The sequence below is a fragment of the Saccostrea cucullata genome, unplaced genomic scaffold (genome assembly GCF_032062105.1).
Source record: "Saccostrea cucullata isolate Sc308-1 unplaced genomic scaffold, CSIRO_AGI_Scuc_v1 ctg5875, whole genome shotgun sequence".
In the NCBI taxonomy this organism is placed as follows: domain Eukaryota; kingdom Metazoa; phylum Mollusca; class Bivalvia; order Ostreida; family Ostreidae; genus Saccostrea; species Saccostrea cuccullata.
In genome coordinates this window covers 500-24,474 of record NW_026929270.1, presented here as the reverse complement: position 1 = coordinate 24,474, position 23,975 = coordinate 500, and the positions used below count along the sequence as shown (strand labels likewise).

At 33.8% G+C, this 23,975-nt stretch overlaps 2 protein-coding genes across 2 annotated transcripts; one reads left to right on the top strand and one right to left on the bottom strand.

Annotated features, from left to right (window-relative positions):
* Positions 1-6,870: 6,870 nt before the first annotated feature.
* LOC134280261 (helix-loop-helix protein delilah-like) lies at positions 6,871-7,703 on the top strand. Its single transcript, XM_062762666.1, has one exon. It carries the CDS (start codon positions 6,871-6,873, stop codon positions 7,462-7,464), a length of 594 nt encoding a protein of 197 aa, XP_062618650.1. The 3' UTR covers positions 7,465-7,703.
* A 9,158-nt stretch (positions 7,704-16,861) lies between these two features.
* LOC134280260 (mitotic spindle assembly checkpoint protein MAD2A-like) lies at positions 16,862-23,241 on the bottom strand. The gene is made up of 5 exons (XM_062762665.1): positions 23,142-23,241; positions 20,156-20,302; positions 18,830-18,950; positions 18,446-18,549; positions 16,862-17,752 (listed from the first exon to the last, which is right to left on the bottom strand). The coding sequence occupies exons 1-5, from the start codon at positions 23,209-23,211 to the stop codon at positions 17,592-17,594; spliced, it is 603 nt and encodes a 200-aa protein (XP_062618649.1). The 5' UTR covers positions 23,212-23,241; the 3' UTR covers positions 16,862-17,591.
* Between the last annotated feature and the right edge of the window lie 734 nt (positions 23,242-23,975).

Sequence of the window (23,975 nt, the reverse complement as noted above, 5' to 3'; positions counted from 1 at the left end):
TAATACGCCAGAAAATGTTGATTTACTTCTATATTTTTTAGCTATAGTCTTTAATTAACCCCTCTCTCTCTCTCTCTCTCTTAGGATGTATGAATCGCTTTGTCAGGACTACCCCGTTATTTTTTTGCCCTTGGTGAGAGAGAAATTCTTCGATAAGATTTTAATCCATTCTTATCAATTCCCATCTCCGCGAAGGACCGTAACGGATTATTGTGAACCGCGCACGTGCGGAGCCGAAACAATTAATCGGTAACATTGTCTCATGCATTTCAATTCTCCTCGTTTGAAGAAAGGGGAAGCAAAAGGACAATGGTAAAAGGAAATCTTGGGTTGGAAAACTTGAAATTTAATGATGATTCCCACAAAACTTCCTATGATTTATCCCTGTTATGATAACCATAACAATGCGTCACCCCTTTTATACCAGTTCTTTCAATGTACCACACTAACATAACGCTTTAAGCCACCACAAAAAACGCCGGGAATTAATGCAAACATACAAATGTAAATGGGTTGTTTTTCTTAATTAAGAAATGTCGTTAAATTTTCCAAATGATCAAACGAGCTTTTATTCTACTCTCAAGTAATTGCTAATAAATTGACTTCTCTGCGAAGTAAGAATTTGCATATCTTCTGCTCCATCTGGGGCTAGTATGGAAATATTTCTCATTTCCTCATTAAAAGTAAATATTTATGAGGAATATCTATTGGAAATATTTTTTTCTATTTTAGAAAAATGCGTGAGTTAATATCTTGATGTATCCTATCCCTGCATGAATAAATTATCATTACAATGTAATGATATGTTTGAAAAAGCTTATATCAAAGTCACGAAGTCCTGATGGAATTGTGTAAACTTGGCCATTTACAGTTTGACAGAAATTGTCCTTATACCATTTTTGACAGGACAGACGCCTCTTATTATCATTTGTAAACAAACACAAATGTCCATTTAACTATTGCATTTAGATATGAATGGAGAATTTAATGTGATTTACGGGTACAAGAGGGAACATAACCTTATCCAAAATGGAAGATGTAGAAACAGATTTTATATTTAATGGTTGCCGGTATTTGTTGACACAAAAGAAAATGAATGTTTGCCCTTCCGTTTTAAATACAGTTAAAATGAAATACCTGAGCTCCGAAAATTATTCCTTTTGGCATAAAAATATTTAAGCGTTTGAAATTGACTACATCGACCCTAAAAAGGTCATGGCGAAGAGTACTAAATCAACAATTTAAGTCTTAAACCTATTTCATAATGATACGCGAAGCATTGGTCGTATTAATTTGATATTTGTTCAAGTCTTTTGAACTTTTTGAAGCACCCTCTACAACAAAATATTTACATATAGAACGGACGAGAATATTAAAGTTATTTATTTTACAGTTTTACTGCTGATAGGCGCGAGCTGTTTTATACGCGTGCCGAGCGGCATAGACAAACAAGTGCCGAGTACAATACAGCCAGCACGTGGCGCTCTCGCGACGGGCGGAACTCAGTCCCATGGTGCGGTCACTCTTGAACCATTTATCATGTGAGCTCCGTCGCCTCCTTAAGCAACGTGATTATTAATTGAAGATTAATTAATTTTGCCGTATGACTTCCTGATCCCATTTTATGCAATTTTCATGGATTATGTCAACATTTATCAAAAATGTAACTTAAATTCTTTTGATAAACTCCATCAGTTGTTCGTTGTTAATGGAAAAGAAAGACGTTTGAGCACAAGTTTCTGGTGCGAAATTAATTTTGACGTAGAATAATTTATTAAAGTCGTGTGTACCTACTTAATGCCTATAATTTGTATTTTTCCCTCTCTTTTTGTTGACTTGTTTTTTAAAGGCTGAAATAATTTTGAAGTCAAAACTGCAATTTCTCTTCGAATAAGAAAAATTAAACTGAAGACTTTTGTTAAATGGGAAAACGTGCTTACTTTTCAGAGATAACGGATTTCAAGATCCTAATTAAAGAGAAACTTCAAGGAACCGTTCGTTCGATTTACCAATGCATCATTATAATTTCACCAAACTATAAACCATTTCTGAACAAGTGCCAATTTAAGTTCATAGAACGGTATAGATAGAATGCACCCGCCCCTTGGCGAAACTGTCCTCGCTTTAGGAATCCAAACCAGGCAGATTTGTGAGACCTATTGTAATGAAGCGAAAACCGAAACTCTCTAAGCTCACAATTTCAGTGTCCGTTAATTCAATTTGAACCTGCTTTAGAAAAGTTGACCTTTTCACCTATGATGCAGGGTGAGCAGATCTGTACCGTGAATGGGTGCATCACTGGTTTGATTTTCCGCGGAACATTGCTGGACTCTAAAAAGGACTTTGTTACAATCTTCGCGTAAAACCGCAAAAATTATGAAGGACAGGGGTCAATTTGCTGGAGTTTTATCCCTGATTTGAGGCAATTACGTATAACGCGTTATTTTGTGCAATTTGATCAAATTTAAGAGAGAGAATTTTTTTAATTCTAGTCAAACAAAAAGTATTATGTAAAGGGTAATAGATATGTATATATTATTAAATAATATTCCTTTTTATTATTAAAATATTTTATTTCACAAAGCCCGATGCTGTATTGGTTATTTTCAAACCAGTTTGCAAAGATTCTTCACTTAAAGAAATACCAAGTTAATTTAACTAGTTTGCCAAGAAAAGCGTTTGTTGTGATTAGTGATCATGCTGTTTACTAGATATAGTGAGTAGTAGGTGTAACGTGGAGCGGGGGTCATATAGATACCTACTAACCTAGTGAAAATTACTTATCAATTCTAGATATACTAAAGTTATCTAGTAAATCTACTCAATACCTAGTAAAACTACTTTTAAGGTAGTGATTATATGGACAGTAAATTTACTAGTCTTTTTAGTGACTTTCATTATTTTTTTTCAGTGTTGTTAAGTTTCAGAGGCTTGACTGATGAACGCAATACTTAAAGCTGATAGTCAATGCATACAATTTTAGATGTTTTCTGTTTTATTACAATGCATGCCCCCTGGTAATAAACTTGATTTTCTTTTTACAATGATAAATCCTTTGATAAGCGGGTACGCAAATATTTTAACATGTCAGATGTGCCAAATAAATGTTTTCCTTATGAATATTTCTTTTAACTTTTTTTCTGCATAGTTTATATTTTTGATTATGTCTGTTGAATGTTTTTGGATTAAGCAAATAAATGCTACTGTAAGGGCCTTAAAGTTTAATATGTTTAGTGTGCTATTGCTTTAAAACCAGTCCATTATGAACCGACACAAAAGCTTTTCAATATTTTGTATTAAAGATTTTATAATAATCATAGTTGAATTAGCATAATTTATTTACTTATATATTCCTTGCAGACATGAACAGGAAAATGAATGAAAGTATGCATTATCATCCATGACCTTGTTTGCTGGGTTACATAACCCGGAGACATCGATGTTTTAACTGAGGCTTCAAGTTGAAATCTATAAGTTTGAATCGAAAATTTTAACCTTGTAAATAAACTCTCATTACCAGCAAAAATAAACATTATAAGAAAGTAATCCCCCTTCAGCAAATCAAGGAAAATCCTAGACAACATCAAACGTTATATAAATACTTTGTACTCTTTTTTACGAGGGCCGGACAATTAGTATGTTTGTTTTCCAGAAACGCGATCAATTTTCCCCTCACCCCGACAGTTAATTCCTATCTCGTGCCTGGCCATACACTCTGGATATTAAACTGAAGAAAACTACCCTCTCTATACCCACTAATTAGTTCTGAGGGCTCGGACAATGTCCTTTTTTGCAGCGCGCCTATTGCTTTGTAAAATAGAGGGTCTTCGGCGGTCAAGCCGCGCGATGCCCGGACCGTGGTCACCAGTGGTCAGTTCTTCGGACATGACCGTTAGAAACTGACCCGACTCCGGCCAGGTCGAGCATCGGTAGGTGTCCAATGTCAATTTCAACGACAGGTGAAGTCAAGTTGCCCCGATGCAGGTGAAATCATCCCCTCCTTTCTTTGATATTTTTTTTCTGAAGAAAATGAGGAGACAACGGCGAAGAATTTGAAAGTTCGTTTTTATTGGTGGGTTTTATTAATGGGGGTTCCTTTAGAGAAGAATGAGTTTTGGAGATTTCTTTTTAGTTTCAAAAGGCATCATGAAGGGTACAAATTAAATAATAAAAACTTTAAAAAGATCTAAGGGATAATGACCATCGGTCAGTCTTGGTCAGTGGCGGGCAGTCTAGGGACACACGGGTCAGGCTAGGGATGAAGCTCTTTATGAAATCATACTGAAAACAGGGCAGGTGCCCGGTAAGCCAGGATCTTGTAGAATAATATTTTTACAAGAGCTCTGGACATTCCGATCATCTATTTTCACTGATTGCAACGATTCCAATGATCTTTAAACAAAGTAAAATCGCTGAAAATACGCATGCCAAAGGAACATAGGCAAATATAATTTAACTATACATGTAAAGAAGCATTTTCTCGCTTTTCCAAGTTAGTACTCAGTAATCCAAAAATGACAGAAACCGACAAATATCGCAGAAAACAAGATGGAAAAAAAATATGGAATATTTCTATGGAATTATATCCAGTGCACGTTTTGCAATGCATTATCCAAAAGGGCATCGTAAAGAACTAACATCTTTATTAAGATAGATTAATTTTTAAAACATCCACCACAATGGATTTTATTATATCTAAAGGCAACGATCCTTATCTTAATTTTTTCTCTTTTTGATGAACCTTTATAGACAAAGACAAGGTTATCTTGAGCATCGCAGGTGAAGTTTCAAAAAACGGCATCCACGACACGACATCATCTCGCGAGATTTTATCGAGGATTGGAGAGGAGAAGACGCGGTTATATTGCTTGTCTTTCGATGGGGAATATTCGACCTCTGGTTGGCCACTTTTAAGTAATGGTCAATTGTGAAAGAAAGCTAACTACACCATTAACGCTATATAAAGCATTCTAATGATATGCCGTAATATAAAGTATGATTTAATACTGTTTTATGGCCAGCAGTCCAACCAATTTCTAAGACTAGGCCCGGTGTTTCGGTCGCAAGCATCAATCAATTTAGAGACTGGATCGCCAGCGCTCAAGATTTGAATAATGTTAAAAACAGTTTCGTCACCATGTCTTTGATTGTGGTTTACGATAGCGAATATATCGTCCAAAAGAAATAAAACAGGAAAATACAAGCATAAACAGCGATGCTTATCTACATTAAAAAAGAATGCCAGACAATTGGTTGGCGAGATTTCTTGTGCCAGCAGCTGATTGGATGATAGATAGGATTATGTAAATACAGAGTGGTGTAAATGTTTAGAAGTTTGCAGGTGCTGTATTTAAACTCTAAGATCCTGAACATAATCCGAAGAGAAAGTGCCTTAAACAGGACGAAATTTGTTTTACTTCGCCCTCTGTCAGAAGCAAAGAGGGACAACCCCAGATTACAAAAAAGTTTAACTTCAATTTTTAAAAAAAAAACAAAAAAAAAAAACGCTGCTTATTGAATTTCCTGAAAACATGAAAGAAATCATATTTATCAATATTAAATTTTTATGGACTGACAACAAGTCAGATAATATAAGTTTTTTGAAGATTTGCATAGTATACTATAAATATCTAATTTATATCACCTTGTGATTTCGAAACCATTTTCAAATTGTCCAGAAAAAATAAATTAAAAAAGTGATAGGCCTATCAGCGATTCAAGTGATTTCATATCAGATTATTGTATATAATAACATATATAAAATGTCTGGTAATTTTTCTCAACTAGTAATATCTCGATTTATCTACAATAAGTGCATTTGATATTAAACAAATTTGATGCATGGTTTAATGTATATTTTGACTGAATTTTAATGGAAATGACATAAATAATTATTCCCTAAAATATATTTAAAAAATCGTAACTTTTCTTTGATAATTAGATATGCAACTTTGTATCGTTTTCTATGTAATCCTATACAACATTTTGCACATTGACATTGTGACACAATCTTACAAAATTATCCCTTTTCACCTAAAAAATATAATTCAGGTTACCTATTTTCATAAAAATCTATTAGAAACATTGCAAATTTCTGAAAAAAAGGTTTGTGTTATTTATTCTTAAGCGAATAAATAGTTTTTAAGTTATTTTATTTATTGAAGACTTGTATAAAATTCCTGCTTGTCACTCAATTTGTCGCGGACGCACGTGTACTGCAGTGTTTGATTTCGGGAGATTTCTGTTCAGTCCGAGTATTACGAAATTCGCAGCTGGAGCAAAACAGAAGGTGCGAGTCTGTTTAATATTTTTGGTTCTTTTCGTCCTAATCATCAAATATACAAGAAAAAATGCAATATGGATAAAACGCAATATATAAACATAGGATTTAGCGCTGTCTAATGTCAACACGATTGTACGAGATACCCCTGCATGCGTCACTGGCAGCTATGATATTGTAATATAAACAATTAATTTCTATTAATTCTTCTCATCTTAATCTTGGGGAGAAATTGGTTTATTTTTCTATTATTCAAAACACCCCAATTCACACGGATTCCAGCCCGAGCCAATTCGTAAGAACAACACATCCACACGAAAGATATGAAACCCGAACCGTTTCCGAGCGTCCTGAAGCTTTCATCGTACCAACCAACATCAATCTAGGCGAACTCGTCGGCACAGCGCGAGATATAAAATGATTACCTCTGTTTATAATTCCATCATATATATTTAAAGATAGGAAAGATGATTGCAAATTGACTAAGCTACTTAAATACTTCAGTTAAGCCCTCGACTGCCATGACAATTTATATATACAGGAGAGGGATAAAACAATTGATGGATAATTAGTTAAAACAGACGTAAAGAATGGCGTGTGATACCTTCGCTGCCATGGGGGAATATTTTGAGCAGTACAGTTACTCTACTTTTGAGGATGTCCAGTCGGGATGGAGTGAGTACAGTGACCATTACGACGTGGACCAGCAATATGACAATGGAATTACGTATGACATTCCAGTACAACATGAGTACTATTATGAACAGTCAGGTGAGCATAAGTATCTCAATCAAGAGGTGTCATCTGGAACGGTCGTGTGTTATGACTTTGGACTGGAAACCAAGCAAAACCAGGAGAAAAAGTACCCGGATAAAACAAAACCGACAGATATGGTCAGACTAGGAGCCACCGTGCGCGAGAGAAACAGAATGCATATGCTGAATGATGCCTTCGATGAACTTCGCAAAGCGGTTCCGAAAAATAACTTGGGTGAGCATCAAAAATTGTCAAAAATCGCTACTCTGCGACTAGCGATTCGATACATCTCGTCCTTGACCAAAACTCTGAGAGATGCAGGGGTGGAAGTTCGTATTGTGAGGAGTTCGGGAATCACAGACCGTAGAGGAAAACGACGAGGAGTTCGAAGGCCGGCTGTAGAAAAGACACCAAGGTTTTCCGAATAAATGCCTGAAAACTTAATGACTTCAATAATCATTTAGTTAATATTTCATCAAAATAAAAATGAAGAATTCAAAATTACCGCTTCAAAGAGAACTAACCGAATACTTCTTAAAAAAGTGACGAAATTTGCTTTATGATATAAATCATAAGAGAACTGGATTACATCGTTAGATGTTGTAAAGGCATAGACAGGTCTAGAACTTCACAAGAGACTGTGCAAAAGCGGGCTATTTTGAGCTATATTTACACGGTGGAAACAATTTAATATGTCATTGTTTTGAACTGCAATATGATACTCCTGAGAACATCGTTTGTAATGTAATATAAAGCACTGGATTGCAACAAAGTAATAAAATAAAAGGTATTATAAAAGTTGAACCACTTGATTACCTTTGCCATACCTTAACGTAATGAATAAGTTTACGTTTTTATTTTCATATATTGCCTTTTTCTGCTGAAAGATATCCCCAAACATCGTTATGCTAGAGCATTAAAAATCATTACAAGAGATAAGAATTTTACAATTTTCAGTATTTTTCTTCATTTTTGGTGCTAGCTGTAGAACCTTATCTATCTGGTTGCTAAAATTCGGACAGAAAAACCAGAGAGTGACAGATCCAAGCATTGTGAAAACCTTCAATTAAGGTGATTTTTTTTGTCGCTCCCTTCGGGTATTATTTCTTGAATAATATGCCTTCCCACTCTTTAAGCATAATATCATGGATTGTCTGTCTTTCTGTCTATCATGGATTGTCTGTCTTTCTGTCTATCTGTTCAAGTATAACTTTAACCTTACCCGTATCTTAGATCATCTAATCAGGGCTTTCGTATTTCACATAAGTATTCATTGTGATATTTGTTTTGGGTATATACCAATATATCTTGGATTTTAAAATTAAAGCACTTTTTCATTTTTTCCCATGCACAAACTTTAATCTGGGTCATAACTTTTGAACAGTTGATGATAGGGTTTTCATATTTCACATGAAAGATAAGTTTATTGTGAACTATCTTTCCTTGGCTTTTGAAATTTTTTAACCTCTTGATTCTTAGCTTTGAGCACGACCTACTTTTGAAAAACTTTAATAATAATCATTTTTTTTTTAAATCTATTTATTCCTCTTGACAAAAATTTTCTTCGGTACCACACTTTTTAAAACTCTTGGCCAAGATTTCTGAATGGGTAATTAAACACATTTTTGAAGTTGGAGGAAAATTATTTTAAAAATTGCAATATTTTTATGCGACCGAATTAATTCGGGGCACATACTGTTTTCGTCCCGTCTGTCTGTTTATCTGTCTGTTGTCAACTTTAATCTTCGCCATAACTTTTGAACCATGAGAAATAGAGATTTCATATTTGGTATGCATACTCCACTAATTAAGCACTTTCAACTGACACCAAGGTCAATGACCTTGTGGCCTTGACTGTGATCTATATGCTAAAAATAGCTTTTTTTCCCGAATTTTCGCCATAACTTTTGAACCATAGAAGATAGAGACTTTATATTTGGTATGCGTTCTTTACTAAGTAAATGCTTTCAAACGACACCAAGGACAACGTGGGACCTTGACTGTGACCTATTGCTTTTTAGAACTTTGTTGCCGCCGGGCGCATAGCGTTTTACAAACACATCTTGTTTTGAAATATGGAATTAATGCATATTATACTTTGTAATGGAAGAAAATTTACAAAAGTCAAAGTACAGGGTTCCCTCAAAGTCTCAAATATTTCATACACTATACATGCTGTAAAAAAGCTAGACACAAATGTAAAATATGTGCATATACATGTACAGTTATTTTTAGATAATATTTAATATAAAACAACTTTGTCTTTTCATAAAATCGTATGAAACACGGCAATTGGATTAATCCGTACAAATTATGTATTACATATAATAATTAATTGACCGTTTTGACGGCACCACGAAAGACGTCCGTAACACGTGGGATAAAGATTAGTTATGAAGTAGTAAAGAGCATTATGTACATTGTACCAATTACAATATACGTACAATGCATGTAATAGAAACTATATAAAATTGTAGAGCAATATACGTGTATTAATAAACATAAAGGAAATGTATACCTATCCATATGTAGTTTATTGCACAGGATCGCTTTATTCTTAATGGAATCATGACGAAAATCAAATAAAAACATAAAAGTGAATTAACATTGGTGTAACAACTAAATAAGGGTGTTTTAAAGACAATTATGATTTTAAAACGTTATGACGATCGCCCGTTTGATCCTCTTACAAATCAGTTTAAGTGATAGCTATAAGAGGTAATAGATTGTTTTACTTATAAGAAGATTGACAGTTGTTTAATTAAGATGATTAAACCCTCTTACGATCCAATTAATGACATTCTAAAAATAAGAAATACAATGCTTAGCCGTAAAGAACAAAGAATTTTCAAAAGCAGAATGGTTGATGTGCAATACACATGTACCTGTGATGTAATGTATGCTTCTGTTGATACCCAGCTGCTATACAAATATATTTGTTAATCACTTCAATGCAACCAACCAAGTGAAAATGTATATTGAAATTCAACAAACAACATAATGTATTTGACTGATGCCCCAGTATGGCAGCTTATGTCAAAGTTTTTCAATTAAGGAATAACTCTAATTTTCGATTTCATGATGTGATAAATCGATTGGTTTGCGCGTTTATGCATAAAATTATCACGCAAGCCAATCGACTGATCATCGTCATGAAATTAAAAAAATTGACAGTTATTCCTTATATTTCCATGCTTTGATTTCGCCAATCCACGTGCTCCAAGCCCTGCTTCTGTCTAGCTGTTTGTCCCACTTTGCACGTGTTTTTTTTTTAAACTGCGCCTAAATACATTGATGGGGAAATAAAGTACATTTACAATTTGTAATTTTATCTCGGACAAAGACATTGGAAAAGTAAATATTTGCAAATCAAACTCCAAGGTCAAGAGATTTAAAATGCTGTTACGCAAAGAAAGGACTAAATATACAACTCGTATATACAGTTAAACTCGTTTAATACGAACAAGGATACTGCGAATTCACGGATATAGCAAAGTCATCTTTGATCCCCAGCTATGTAAAGAAATAACGCACGCTAACTCTCGATTCCCGCCTACATTTTGGAACCATTTAATTCAAAATGAATAGCAATTTGGCCGTAAAAGCTTTGTTTAATACAAAGAACAGTTCAATGGTAGTTGATGAATTGTCTTTAAAATACCAGCGCTAAACAGTAAATTATCCATAATTCCAGCTCTTGAAAAAAGGGGAGTAGACGATATTTTCCATTGAAATCGGAGTTTCAGGCAGCACCATATTTTGAAATAGTCTTGGATATGATTAAATGTTACTTATATTTTTTCTTTTGTCTTAGGCAAATAAATAAAACAAGAATATATCAATAAAATATTATGTTTCAGTTGTAAATCGCTTTGAAATTGGTGGAAAATAAACATTTTTATAGTTTTTTGTCAATAAACATATGTTCCCCCCTGTGTCACACAAAAAGCTTTGGTATGTATTTGTGAAATAACATTCCATATTACCTGTAAAAAGGAATTTTTATGACACGGGGGGAAAGATGTTTTAAAAATATTTTCCGTTGATTTCTATAGTGAAAAACGCAAGTTTTACCAAAATTTTAGAGTTATCTCTCTTTGTTTTCCCAAATAAGAAATGTTTTATGAAAATCCATATAATTATCTATAAAAAAAAATATTAAAAATTCATCGAATATGTTAACTTTTGAAAGTTGACTTGGAGGTAGGCGGGAGAACAATACTATCGTTCGCAGTTCTTTAACGAATTCTTTATACGGATATAGCAAAGTAATTTCTTAGGTCCAAATGACTTCGTTTTGACCGAGTTCTGTACCTGGTAAAAATGAAAGATCAAGCATCAACCATTCAATAGTTGTGGTCAATGTTGGTTTCTAAAAGTGGGTCAATTCCAAGGTCAAAGGATAAAAATTATTGGTTAAAGGGGAAAACCTAAGAAATACACATGTAAAATATAAAAGCACTAGCACCAAGGCCATCTTTAAAATAATGTTTGTTTGCCATATCCAGATTCGAAGGGGAAAAAAGGGTCGCCAAGTAGGTTGTATTTTTTTTTAAAAAGAAAATTTCAATAGAAGAGCTTGTTAAAAAAGATTCTGGTGGGAAATCAAAAAAAAAAAAAAATAATAATAATAATAAAATTATCAGCAAAATTAATGATAACCATAAACCAGACTCTGGCTATGACCAATAATTCTTTACAATTAATCCTCTTTAAATTCAACATTGGAGTCAGAATGACTGTCGCTCGCCTTTGTTCTATCACCTTCAGGTGTTTTCTGACTGAAGCTTTGCACTCTACCAATGGCCTCATCCTTTGTGTGTCCTTGAGGGAGGGGGAAGTCGAATACAATGGGCGGATGCACTGGTCTGTACTGCAGGGTACAGGTAGAGGCATTAATGTATGTGGTGATACCATCAGTGGAACATCCATATGCTAGAGAAAAATATAATAAAACTCTGGATTCAATATACCGGTATTAATATTAGTTCTGGATTCAATATATTAGTTCTGGATTTCAATAAATTCATTCCAGATTCAATATATTAATTCTGGATTCAATATATGTATATTTATTCTGGTTTCAATATATCAATTCTCTTTCGATTCACAAGCTTCCTTTTCTCAATTTACAGTAGACATTTTCCAGAAAATAATACATATGATACATTTGAAATTCAGTCAATACGGTAGATTACTAAAAACTAAAGATAAGTTTTACCTTCATGAATGTGTCCAAATACATGGTACTTTGGCTGAACACGTTTCTGAACTGTGTTGAGAAGTTCCAAACATCCGGCTCTCACTCCATCATAACAAAGATCCCCATGACCTAAAAAATATTCATTTCTAGCTATTTTACAATTTTGGGGGTACCTAAGAGTTTAATTTTTATCCCCTAAATGACCCTATGCAGGTCTGAAGATCGAATTCAATTGCGGATGTCAGGGCACTTATTTTCAGTGTTACAGCCAAATCATTTTCAAGGTCATTTTTGTCAAATCATTTAATGTCCATGAAAAATATTTTAGTGTCAGTGAGTGTTAATTTTTATATAAAAGGTTGATTTTAGGTTTGTTTGGAATTTTCAATGCAATACTTTGTAAACATGTCAAAGAAAAATGTTTTAGGGAACTTTTGAGGCACTGATCAAGTTAAAGCATTCATACCTGAGTAACTAGGGATATAATTATTATAAAATACATGGTATTATAAAATACATTTTATTAAAGAAATTATTTTTGATTCATGAAAAATAAAATACGCCTACATCTTTATTACATTTTAAAGAGACTTTTGATCTTTTCAACACCTGAGACAACACTGGCTAAAAAACTGGATGGTTCCAAAAATTGTGTTTAATTTGTGCATCCTCAGGTAAATACTGTATAAGGTATCCAATCCATAAAAGGACATAATTTTCTAACCTTAAATATCCATCCTGTATTAAATACTATGAAACTAATTCAAAGCAGTTTAGAATAGAAAAGAATTTACCAGGAGAAATTTTCAGAAATATAATTATGCGAGGAGGCTTTAATTAATTAAGAATGCATTGGGTCTATGGGAACAAGCACATTTTTTAGAATAAAAATTCAAATACTATGAATATAAAAAAATGCTATGGTGGAAAGATGCATATAATATATTCACATCAAAAATGATTTTAAAAAAATTTCACAAAATTTAAAAAGTAGGTCACCGTGCATATATTGTTTTTGTCCTGTCTGTCTGTTTGTTTATCATCAACTCACAAGATTTGATGATCCTATAACTTTTGAACAAAATATAAGATTAATTGTAAATTTAGGTCAACTTTGATATAGCTGCAGATCTGTAGCATTATGGTTTTATATATTTGTCTTTGACCATAACGCTACAGATCCCGTAGTGCAAAAAAGGTGCAATTTACGGCGCAATATTTTTTGCGCTCTTTTGGGGAGAATTTCTCCACTTTCCAGCATCGTTCAATCAACTACCTTTCAACCCCTAATTCTAGACACATTATTTAATTAATCTGTATATTTTATCCATCTCCCAACCCTTTATAGTCGTCTCTACAAGTGATAAACTTGCTTGATTAAAATTATTTGTTAGATTACTGAAAATTCATATCCAGCGAGTTTATTGCCTGTAGAGACAACTATAAATGGTTGGGAGGTAGATAAACTATACATAATGATATTGGCCGCAGAATGTGTCTAGAATGTGAAAGGTAGTTGATTGACCAAAGCTAGGAAGTGGAGAAATTCTCCTCAAAAGAGTGCAAAAAATATTGCGCCGTAAATTGCACCTTTTTTGCACTACGGGATCTGTAGCGTTATGGTCAAAGACAAATATATAAAACCATAACGCTACAGATCTGCAGCTAAACTTTGAAGTGACCTTGAGACCACGCCCTTTGCCCCAGGGTAATTCCCCATGCAAATTTTAATCTTTGACATATCCTGATCCTTGTATGTAAGTTTGGTGAAAATCTGCCTGGTGGTTATGGAGAAGAAGATTTTTTAGCAACCAGTACTTTTGGTTTTGTTTTCCTGATTATCTCCCCTTGTTTAAGGGTCCCAACCCTTATTTTAGTATAAATCGTAGCCCTTGGGCCAAGGATACCCTGTGACAAATTTGGTACTGATTGGCCCAGGGGTTCTTGAGTTATGGCCCATATTCTAAAAAGTTTACGCACACCGCACAAATGGCCATAGCATTAGCTCTTTGAGCCTTTGGCTCAGAAGAGCTAAAAAGTTTCAAGTCATTTTTTAGGTAATAGGTCGGGAGAACTCAGAAGTCTAACAAACAAATTAGGTCAAACTCCAAGGTCAAGGTCTAAATTGTTGGTATTCAAAGGAAGGTCTTGTCACAAGGAATTCTGACCAGTGAAGTTAGAAAGCCCAAGTACTAACTGTTAAAATGTTATGGCCAAGGTTATGTTTTTTAAAAGTGGGTCAAGCTCTAAGGTCAAAGATAAAAGAAATTAGCATTTAGCACCCATGGAAAGGTCTTGTCACAATAAATACACACATGAAATATGAAGGCCATTGCACCAACTGTTCAAAAATAATGTCCAAGGTTAAAGTTTGGTAAATTCTTGCAAAAGAGGCTAAAAATCACTTTAACACATTACCCATGTTTTAGGCCCTGTATCAAAGATTTGGGGGTATATATTTTATAGATATAGCATTTACCCTGACCGTCTGTCTGTTTGTCCACAAAAACCTTTAAGTTTGCCCATAACTTTTAATTGAATGGAACTGTGATTTTCATATTTCACATGTGTATTCCTTGTCTTAAGATCTTTCTTTGTATATGAAAATATTTGAATCTTGACCTTGACTTTTGACCAATATTTGCTAAATATTCCAAACTTTATCATGTATTGGTCACAATCTTTAAAATAGTTCGTGCTAGTGCTCTCATACTTGACCTGTTTATTCTTTGTGATAAAATTACTTTGAATACCAAGTTTTGACCTTGGAGTTTGACCTAGTTTTGCTTTGAAAAAAAAATTAACCCTGGCCATTCCTTTTGAACGTATAATTCACTTATTTTTTTATGCCCCATAAAAGAAGTTTTGTGGATAGTTTTTGTCCGGTCCGTCCATCTGTTTGTCAGCAAAAACTTTAACCTTGTCCATAATTTTTCAGTGGGTGTGGCTACGGCTTTCATTTTTCACAGGTGTATTCCTTGTGACTAGACCTTTTTTTAGGGTACTAATACTTTTGACCTTTGGAGTTTGACATGCATTTGAGAAGATTCAACCCTTGCCATAAGGACATCAGTGTTTCACAAACACATCTTGTTTGTTACAAGACCTTTCCCTGACCCTCTTACCTTGAACTTGGAATTAGACCAACTTAAAATAAACATTAGCCTTTGCCATACTTTCGGCTTGTGCTTGGGTTTTCATATTTGACAAATATATTTATTAAGACAAGTCCCTCTTTGGGTAACAAAAATATTGCATTTGAGAAACATTATCCTTTGGCACAAGCTGACATCAGTGTTTTACAAACATGCTATGATATCTAGCATGAAATCAAGAATACAGCAGACTTCAGCTTGATAGAAAAATTTAGATCATAGGGAGGGTCAGGGTCGGCAACATAGGAAAAACAATTAAACAGTTCCACCTATGTATGTAGTTTGATGAAAATCTTTTATATAAAACTGCAAAAATGCAAATCAGTTACTCGTAGTAATAGTAAGGTCAAAGGAAAGTCAAGTTTTGAAATTCTGATACAGTGAATATCTCTTGTAAATGATCATCTTAAGATCATAGGGAAAGTCAGGGACGGCAACATAGGAAACAAATAAACAGTTTCACCTATGAATGTATTTTGAAGAAAATCTTTTATATAAAACTGCACAAATGCAAATCAGTTACTCGTAGTAATAGTAAGGTCAAAGGGAAAGTCAAGTTTTGAAATTCTTACAGCGAACATCTCTTGTAAATGATCATCTTAAGATCACAGGGAAAGTCAGGGACGGCAACATAGGAAACAAATAAACAGTTTCACCTATGAATGTATTTTGAAGAAAATCTTTTATATAAAACTGCACAAATGCAAATCAGTTACTCGTAGTAATAGTAAGGTCAAAGGGAAAGTCAAGTTTTGAAATTCTGATACAGTGAATATCTCTTGTAAATGATCATCTTCATATAAAATTGAAGTAAAGATCTTGAAAAGTTTCTTTGTAAAATAAGATAGATGCAAAATAAGGCATAAAGCTTGACTAAACTTCCAACCTCATGACCAAACATCTTTTGTTTCAAGTTTGTTAGCCAGTGGCCCTGGATAAAAATGTGTCAATTTTATGGATGATGATGAAAACAGTGACTCGATTGATGGTTAAATAATACAATAAAATCATTTTACTTTTATTGTAATACCATCAAAAAGATATAATGGTACATTATGCTATGCACTTACTGCACAAAAAAATATGATATACATACATGCAAAGTAATCAGAAAACTCATAAAAAATACTTTGTACATCTAGCACTAAGTTCCTATTAAAATAATAGCATTGTACAATATAAAGCATTCAGTGTCAAAAAAAGGCCCAGGGACTACACTGCTTGCTCGAGTATCTTTAACCCCCGCTGTCTATCAGAGTTGAAAAGATTTTAATATGCCTTTAAATAAATTGTGACCCCCATGTTACAGCTCCATTCAAACTATAAGGAGTCTGTCTCTAATTCTCTCAACATGATATGCTTTATTATGACTTTAAAATCCTTGGTTTTATGAATTAAATAATTCATTACCCTTGAAGAAATAAATTAAACAATTGAAAAATCTACATTGTGACAAGCAGTTTATAAATAAGTTTCATACTAAGTTTTTTTTTTTTAAAAAAAACCTTACATGTCACATTGTACACATGTATTAGAATGTAAAATTTGACCGTTTTGTTTGATAAAAGTAAAACTATATCTTGAATACTTTCTTTGAAATTGAGCTTAATGCAAAGTGCAATAGAAGAGCAGAAGATAGACATGGCAAACAATATATGCCCTGGCCATAATATTCAAAATAGGGCATACAATTTTTCCTATTCATAAACTTAACATTCCTATTTTTTTTCTAGAGATTCACAAGTGTACACTGCTCAATGCACTACTAAAATTCACCTTTCAGTCTTGCTGCCACAATAAACAATGTTAATTTGATCCCATTACAACGTATGAAGCCATGGAGAGAAATATAGAGAGGGTACCATTCCAGCTAGTGTATACATATGAAATAATAAAAATTATGCAATGTATTTGATAAGCCTTCAGTTTTTAAAATATTGTAATCTCTTGCATAGTTTTCTTTCTTTTCTTTCTTTCTCTTAAATCTATCTGCATTGTTATACCCTAAAGCCACTTTAGGTTCATAATGCAACTGATCAGCATCTTTTAGTCACACTGTATGACAAAAATGATGGACACTTTCACTTTCCATTTTTTAGTCCTGTGAAATATCACATCACTAAGTTTGCACTTCCTCTGAAAATGGCACTTTCAGACTACTCAAGAATTACCTGTTGTATGATTAAGAATTTCTTTGTTACTTTTTAAAAGCTACCATGGCATCTACTTTGTGTATACTGGTTGTGAAGGACCTCAGTCTCACTTCCTCAGAGTTAGCTATAAACTGAGGCCCTTCTTCACCCCAGGACTCGGGAACATCAATGTCTTTATCTGTATACACCAGCAAATCAAAGGCACCTGCAAAGAAGTACACATATATATATATATATTATACTTCCACACTGTGTAGACAACAATGTGTATTCAATTACAAGAGGCCCATGGGCCACATCGCTCAACTTAGCTCAAGGACTAGGAAAATGCACAAATCATTTCAGTATTAAAAAGTTAAATGGGGGTGGTGGGGAGGGGGGAGTTGAATTTTATACTAGTTGAGGATGCCTCCATATCAATATTGAAATAACTTGGCTGTTCTTGAGAAGATTTTTAAAAAGACTTCCTATCAATTACTATGTAAAAATTTGATCCTCAGTTGTGGTCCTTCTATCCTTGGAGGTCATGATTTGAGCAGATTTGAATCTACAGTACTTGAGGATGACTATATGACAAATTGTCAATATGACTAAATATACACATGCAGCTTATTTATTCTTGAGAAGATTTTTTTCCTATACTCTAATGTTAAACTTCGATCCCCTCTTTGTGTCCCTACCTACAAAAAAAGAATCTGAATTAAAGAGGCTTTAACAAATATTTATTTTTTTTTAGTGGTGTTTTAACATCAATTTGACCAGTGCAACAAGTTAAAATTAGAAATCTGAGTATATTTGACCTCCTATATGGCAGCCAATGGGAAATAACTCTTGTTTCATTCACGCCTATCAAAAACTCTCTATAATTTAAATAGGATTCTTTGGTAGATTGACTTACATGCTCCCTCTAGGAGAGGTAGGAATGTGACGGAGGCTGTGATCTGACGTATAACAGCACTGATCTCACTATTGATTTCCTTCTCCGACTTCTCACGAGGTTTACTACAAACACATCAAACATCAGAAAATTTTCTCCGCACCAAAAAAGTCAATATTTGCGATTCTGACTGAACAATGAAATTAAACCACAGAAACAACAATTAAAATCATTTTCTTAGTATGAATTTAAGCTTGATCTGATACAAATATTTAAATCAAACAACGAAGTTCATTTAATTATTATATATATATATATATATATATATATATATATATAACATGTATACACTAGAGAAAATTGGATATATATAATGAAACATTATGTTGTATGACATGGAGTTACCTTTCTTTTAATGCTGATTTGTCCCCCTCTACATCAAACTGCCACCTCTCTAGGACTTCATTTGTATCCACATCTTTAATGACGACTACCAATTTCTTAACTGTCATATTATACAGCCAATCTAGAGGTTAGAAAAAAGGTGTCCTGTTCAAATCAACAGATTACCAATAGGTCAAATTGACTCAAGTCATAACCTTTTACCACTGAAAAGCAATCTTGGCCAATTTCTGCAACCACTGTAAGATAATTTGAATAACCCTGTTCCATACCAGGTGTATTGCAATTTTTGTCTTAGCATTAGAAATCTGATACCCTTGGTAGAAATGCTTCAAATTACGCATCAATAAATAAATTTTAACATGTTTTAAAAGAAATAGCAAACACCCCTAACTTATAATGTATAATATAATGACAGAGTTCTTGAAATCTTTCGGTCCTGTCGGCAAAACCGATAAAAACAACCAAGGACCGATTACTTTCCATTCTTTTTCAGTCCAAATGACCGGACGGTGTTGACAGAAGAACTTGCGAAAAATTTGACTAAATTTCGTACGAATTCCCTATAATTGACCGATCGTAATCTTTCAAACTCTTTTTCTGCATGTTGTAATGGCTTCTCGATTTAATATAAGTGCAAATTTAGAGACAATATTCTATCGTTAAAATGATAAATGTCCCAGGGACCCGGTTTAATAATAGAATTTGTTCCGTATATTCACTATGTCACAAAATAAACACGGGCAATAACTCGAACTCAGTACATTTACTACGAAGATTCCAGAGAGTTCCGAATGCAAACGTGGCGCGTAAATTTAAAGCGAGAAAAAACGTAAAGAATATTAGTTGAATTATCATCTTTATTTAGATCATAATTTAGGTTTAAAGGCATACACGACCTAAAAAATGTTTGTTGTAACTAATTTTGAAGTTATTTCCAGTGCAAATCCTTTTGTATACTTCAAATTTGTTTCGGAGCAATTCTGTAATTATTTGCTACATTGCGAGTATAACTGTTGTGATGACTTGTTCCGAGACACAGATTATTCTAACTTGTGCCAAACTATTACAGTAACTATGATTGGTAAACTGTTAAAACAAGTTTGTTGACGGCGCTAGGGTAAGACGTGTGCAGTGTTTATAGACGCCATGTTTATTGATAATAAAATTTAAATACAATTTTCATGTTTTTATTGAATTTTTTTTTTGGACTGATAGAAATCTGTCTGGACTGACAAATTTCACATGGCAGTCGGTCCAAATGACTGACAGCGAAAAAAAGATTTCAAGAACTCTGTAATGATATACATTAGCCATGTTTATACCTACCTTTAACTTGTGAAATGACTGTATTTAGATACTTTTTTAACATGTCATCAGATGTGACCAGTAAGGTAAGACCATATTTCTGTACTCTTGTAAAACTCTCAGGTGGATAAATCCCTCTCTGGTATAATATACTGTTAATTCCATAGGCTGCAAATTAGATCAAAACTGTTTATGCAACAAATACTAATAGATGCTATAAGAAAAATCTAGTAAAAGCTACAAAATAGATGCACTTTTCAATATACATCACTACAACAGTAGCTAGTCAATCTTTTTTTTTATTGAGTACCTGTCACTTATTTGAAAAAAAAGAAGACTACTGCTATACTATCTCACTGATAACTCGAATACCATGGATATGTGATAGTGATTTCATCCTAACCACTTTTTCAAATGTATTTAAATTTTTAACCTGGAAACCTCAAATACTTAGATATCTCAAAGTTTGAAATGACCCATGAGACAGCGATTTTTTTCCAACCATTGGGAAAGGGTCCGGTACCCATTCAATTGGGAAAAATAACATAGAAGAAAAACAGAATTTTCTCTCGTTTATACAAATGCAACGTATTTTGCATTTATTCCAAATTAATTACCTATTACTCCTTGTTTTAAAGAACAAGCAACAAGTACTTATTGTTTTTTTATATCAACGTCCCATGTTTTCACATTTTCATGCTTTCAATTTGTCAAAATGTATGACACTGCACTGTCTAAACCACAGGCCCCGCCAAATTAAGACTTTCTCTACTTTCGTTTAAAGCGGAAGTGAAACAATTAGTCAACTTGTACAATGTTTCATTTAACAAGAAATACAATGTCGTCGTAGTCTGTTGCATCACAGTTGGATTGGGAATTTTTAGTCACAGAATTGGGAAAAAAATTGACGTTTTTTGGCATTGGGAATGGTGCCATTTATCTGTACCAGTTATATAAGGAAAAAAAAAACACTGTGAGATCATTTCAACATCTTATGAAAATATAATATCATGAATAGTTTGTTGATATATTTTCAACTAAATTACTGTACAATTATCCCTGAAATTTTTTAAGTTTTATGTAATTTAAGTTGCACAAGATTTTAAAAATTAAACAATAGGGAACGCAAGATTGCACGAGACTTTGAACAATAGAATCTCTGTTATTTATTAAATGCATTTTATCTCATCCCCTAGTCTATAACAGCAAGTGAGCCAAATGCCTCATAAAAATGATTTTTGTCTCGCCTGCGACGAATGTCGCGAAGCGAGACATAGCGACCATAGATTCCGTCGTCGTCGTCGTCGTCGTCGGCGTCCAACTTTTGGTTAACCCAAATGTCAAAGTTTTATAAACTGCAATAACTTTCTCAAATTTTATTCAGTCTTCTTGAAATTTGGACACAATATTCAGTATGGATAAAAATTTATATCCCAAGTATGATTTTGAAAAAAAAAATTCAAATTTTTCCGTATTTTTTCCTTAAGTTGGACTTAGTTTTTTCATGATAATTTATGGTGAAGACCTATATTCCAGCAACTATAAGTTATAGGGATATGATAATTAGTCAGTGGATACATCATGGGTAACCACAAACGTCAGTACCAGAATTAGGTCATCTTGACCTACATTTTTCTGCATGAGTGACTTTGGTTAAATTTTTGGTGGAGGTCCATATCTCAGCATCTATAACTTATAATGGCATGATGATTTGTCATTGTACAGGTTATAAGTAACCAACAACATCAGTACCAGAATTAGGTCATTTTGACCTACATTTTTCTGCATGAATGACTTTGGTTAAATTGATAATGGAGGTTCATATTTCAGCAACTATAACTTATAGTGGCATGATAGTTAGTCAGTGGATACATCATGGGTAACCACAAACGCCTGTACCAGAATTAGGTCATCTTGACCTACATTTTTCCGCATGAGTGACTTTGCATAAATTTATGGTGGAGGTCCATATCTCAGCAACTATAACTTATAGTGGCATGATAATTTGTCAGTGGATACATCATGGGTAACCACAAACGCCTGTACCAGAATTAGGTCATCTTGACCTACATTTTTCCGCATGAGTGACTTTGCATAAATTTATGGTGGAGGTCCATATCTCAGCAACTATAACTTATAGTGGCATGATAATTTGTCAGTCTACACATCATGGGTAACCAACAATATCAGTACCATAATTAGGTAATCTTCACCTACATTTTCTGCATGAATGACTTGATACATATACAGTGGATTTGATTTCAAAATGCAAGTTCAAATTATTGCGACTCATAACACGTTGCAATATTCGCAATAATAAAAACATCACAATATAGTCAGTCCAGATAGAAACGTTTTACAGTTCTTATTAAGTCCATGACAATATCTCTTTAAAAACCAGCAAAATGACTCGATCCACTTTTTGAGTTATTCCTTCTGAAATGTCAATAAATGCTTCAGTTTATCAGACAATCATTTCTTACTAACCACAGCGACAGCAGGCGACACACAGGGTTGCGGGCAACCCTTACGTACTTTTTTTGTTAAACAAAGCACTACTTCAGACTTGTCATGCATACTTAATCAAGTCTGAAAATGAAATTCATGTTTCTTTGACACTGCGACTATTTCCTCTCTTTTATTGACGTTCCTTGATGCTAATGCTTGGCATATGCCACTTTTCATTCATGCAAAGAAATGCAAGAAATATTATTCCTCACGTCACACTCACGTTTGCTGTAGGTTGTTTATTCCTGTTCATTTTAAAATGAAAAACTTTAAGTCTTGCTATAACCAAAGGGTATTATTTTGGACCCCCCCCCAATAAGGCACCGTCTTGGACTTGCTGGGATCAAACACTGACCCTTGTCTCATCGCCTGACTGAAAATTTAGTTACACCATACGGCCATGCATCACGGTTGAGATTCTTCCGAATGAAAAGCAAAAGATAGAGCATTAGAGTATAGTAAGGTGTATCAAAGAAACATATACCGTCTGGTTACTTACAAAAGAATTCAGCAACAATATCAGTGGAGCCTCTAAGAGTAATTGCATTCGACGTAGCAGTCGCTGCCATCGTTGATTTTCCCGCCGATGTGTTGTTATTTTTCCGTTTCCCGACCCCGACTCTCATAGGAACTGGGTAAAAGTAGATTCATTATAAGCAGCGTTTTATCTGCACATTAGACATTTTTATGCCCCGTAAACGAAGGGGATATATAGTTTTTGTCGTGTCCGTCCGTCAGTCTGTCTGTCTGTTTGTCCTCAAAAACGTTAACCTTGCCAATAACTTTTGCCTGAGTGGGACTGTTGCTTTCATATTTCACAGGTGTATTTCTTGTGACAAGACCTTTCTTTAGGAACCATCAAATTTGACATCTTGTCCTTAAGGGGGATGTACAAGCCATATTGGATCTAGTCTGGTGTGAAATAAGAAATACCAAGAATGCGCTTAATACTGTACTAAACTAGCCCAAAGTTACTCAAGTGCTAATGCACTAATTACATACTGTTAGAGACCAAAATTAGTAAATAATTAAGTTCATTTTGTTTTAATTAGGAGGAAATTAATCATGTTAGAACTGCGCAGCTACAGCATTCACGAGATGAAAAATGCATTGAAAATGGTGTTAGTTTGATTCATTGATAATATGGCTACAACCATTTGTTTCGTTTTTTTCTTGTCATTATCCATAATTCTTGAAAATTTGATTTTTCATATGGGTGTCTTCCTGAGGCCATGTGTTTATTTCGTCCGCCATTCCTCTGTCACAAAGAGTTCGAATAACATTGATTTTAGAATAAATGCGACCCTAATAACATCAAGACAAGAAATTACTA

What these genes read in the sequence shown, in the direction of transcription:
- LOC134280260 (XM_062762665.1), bottom strand. Translation starts at nt 23,211, where the DNA reads ATGGCAGCGACTGCTACGTCGAATGCAATTACTCTTAGAGGCTCCACT. An exon ending in AGTCATTTCACAAGTTAAAG is followed by an intron (nt 18,951 to 20,155) that starts GTAGGTATAAAC and finishes TCTAACCTCTAG; the next exon opens with ATTGGCTGTATAATATGACA. An exon ending in AAATCAGCATTAAAAGAAAG is followed by an intron (nt 18,550 to 18,829) that starts GTAACTCCATGT and finishes ATGTGTTTGTAG; the next exon opens with TAAACCTCGTGAGAAGTCGG.
- LOC134280261 (XM_062762666.1), top strand. Translation starts at nt 6,871, where the DNA reads ATGGCGTGTGATACCTTCGCTGCCATGGGGGAATATTTTGAGCAGTAC.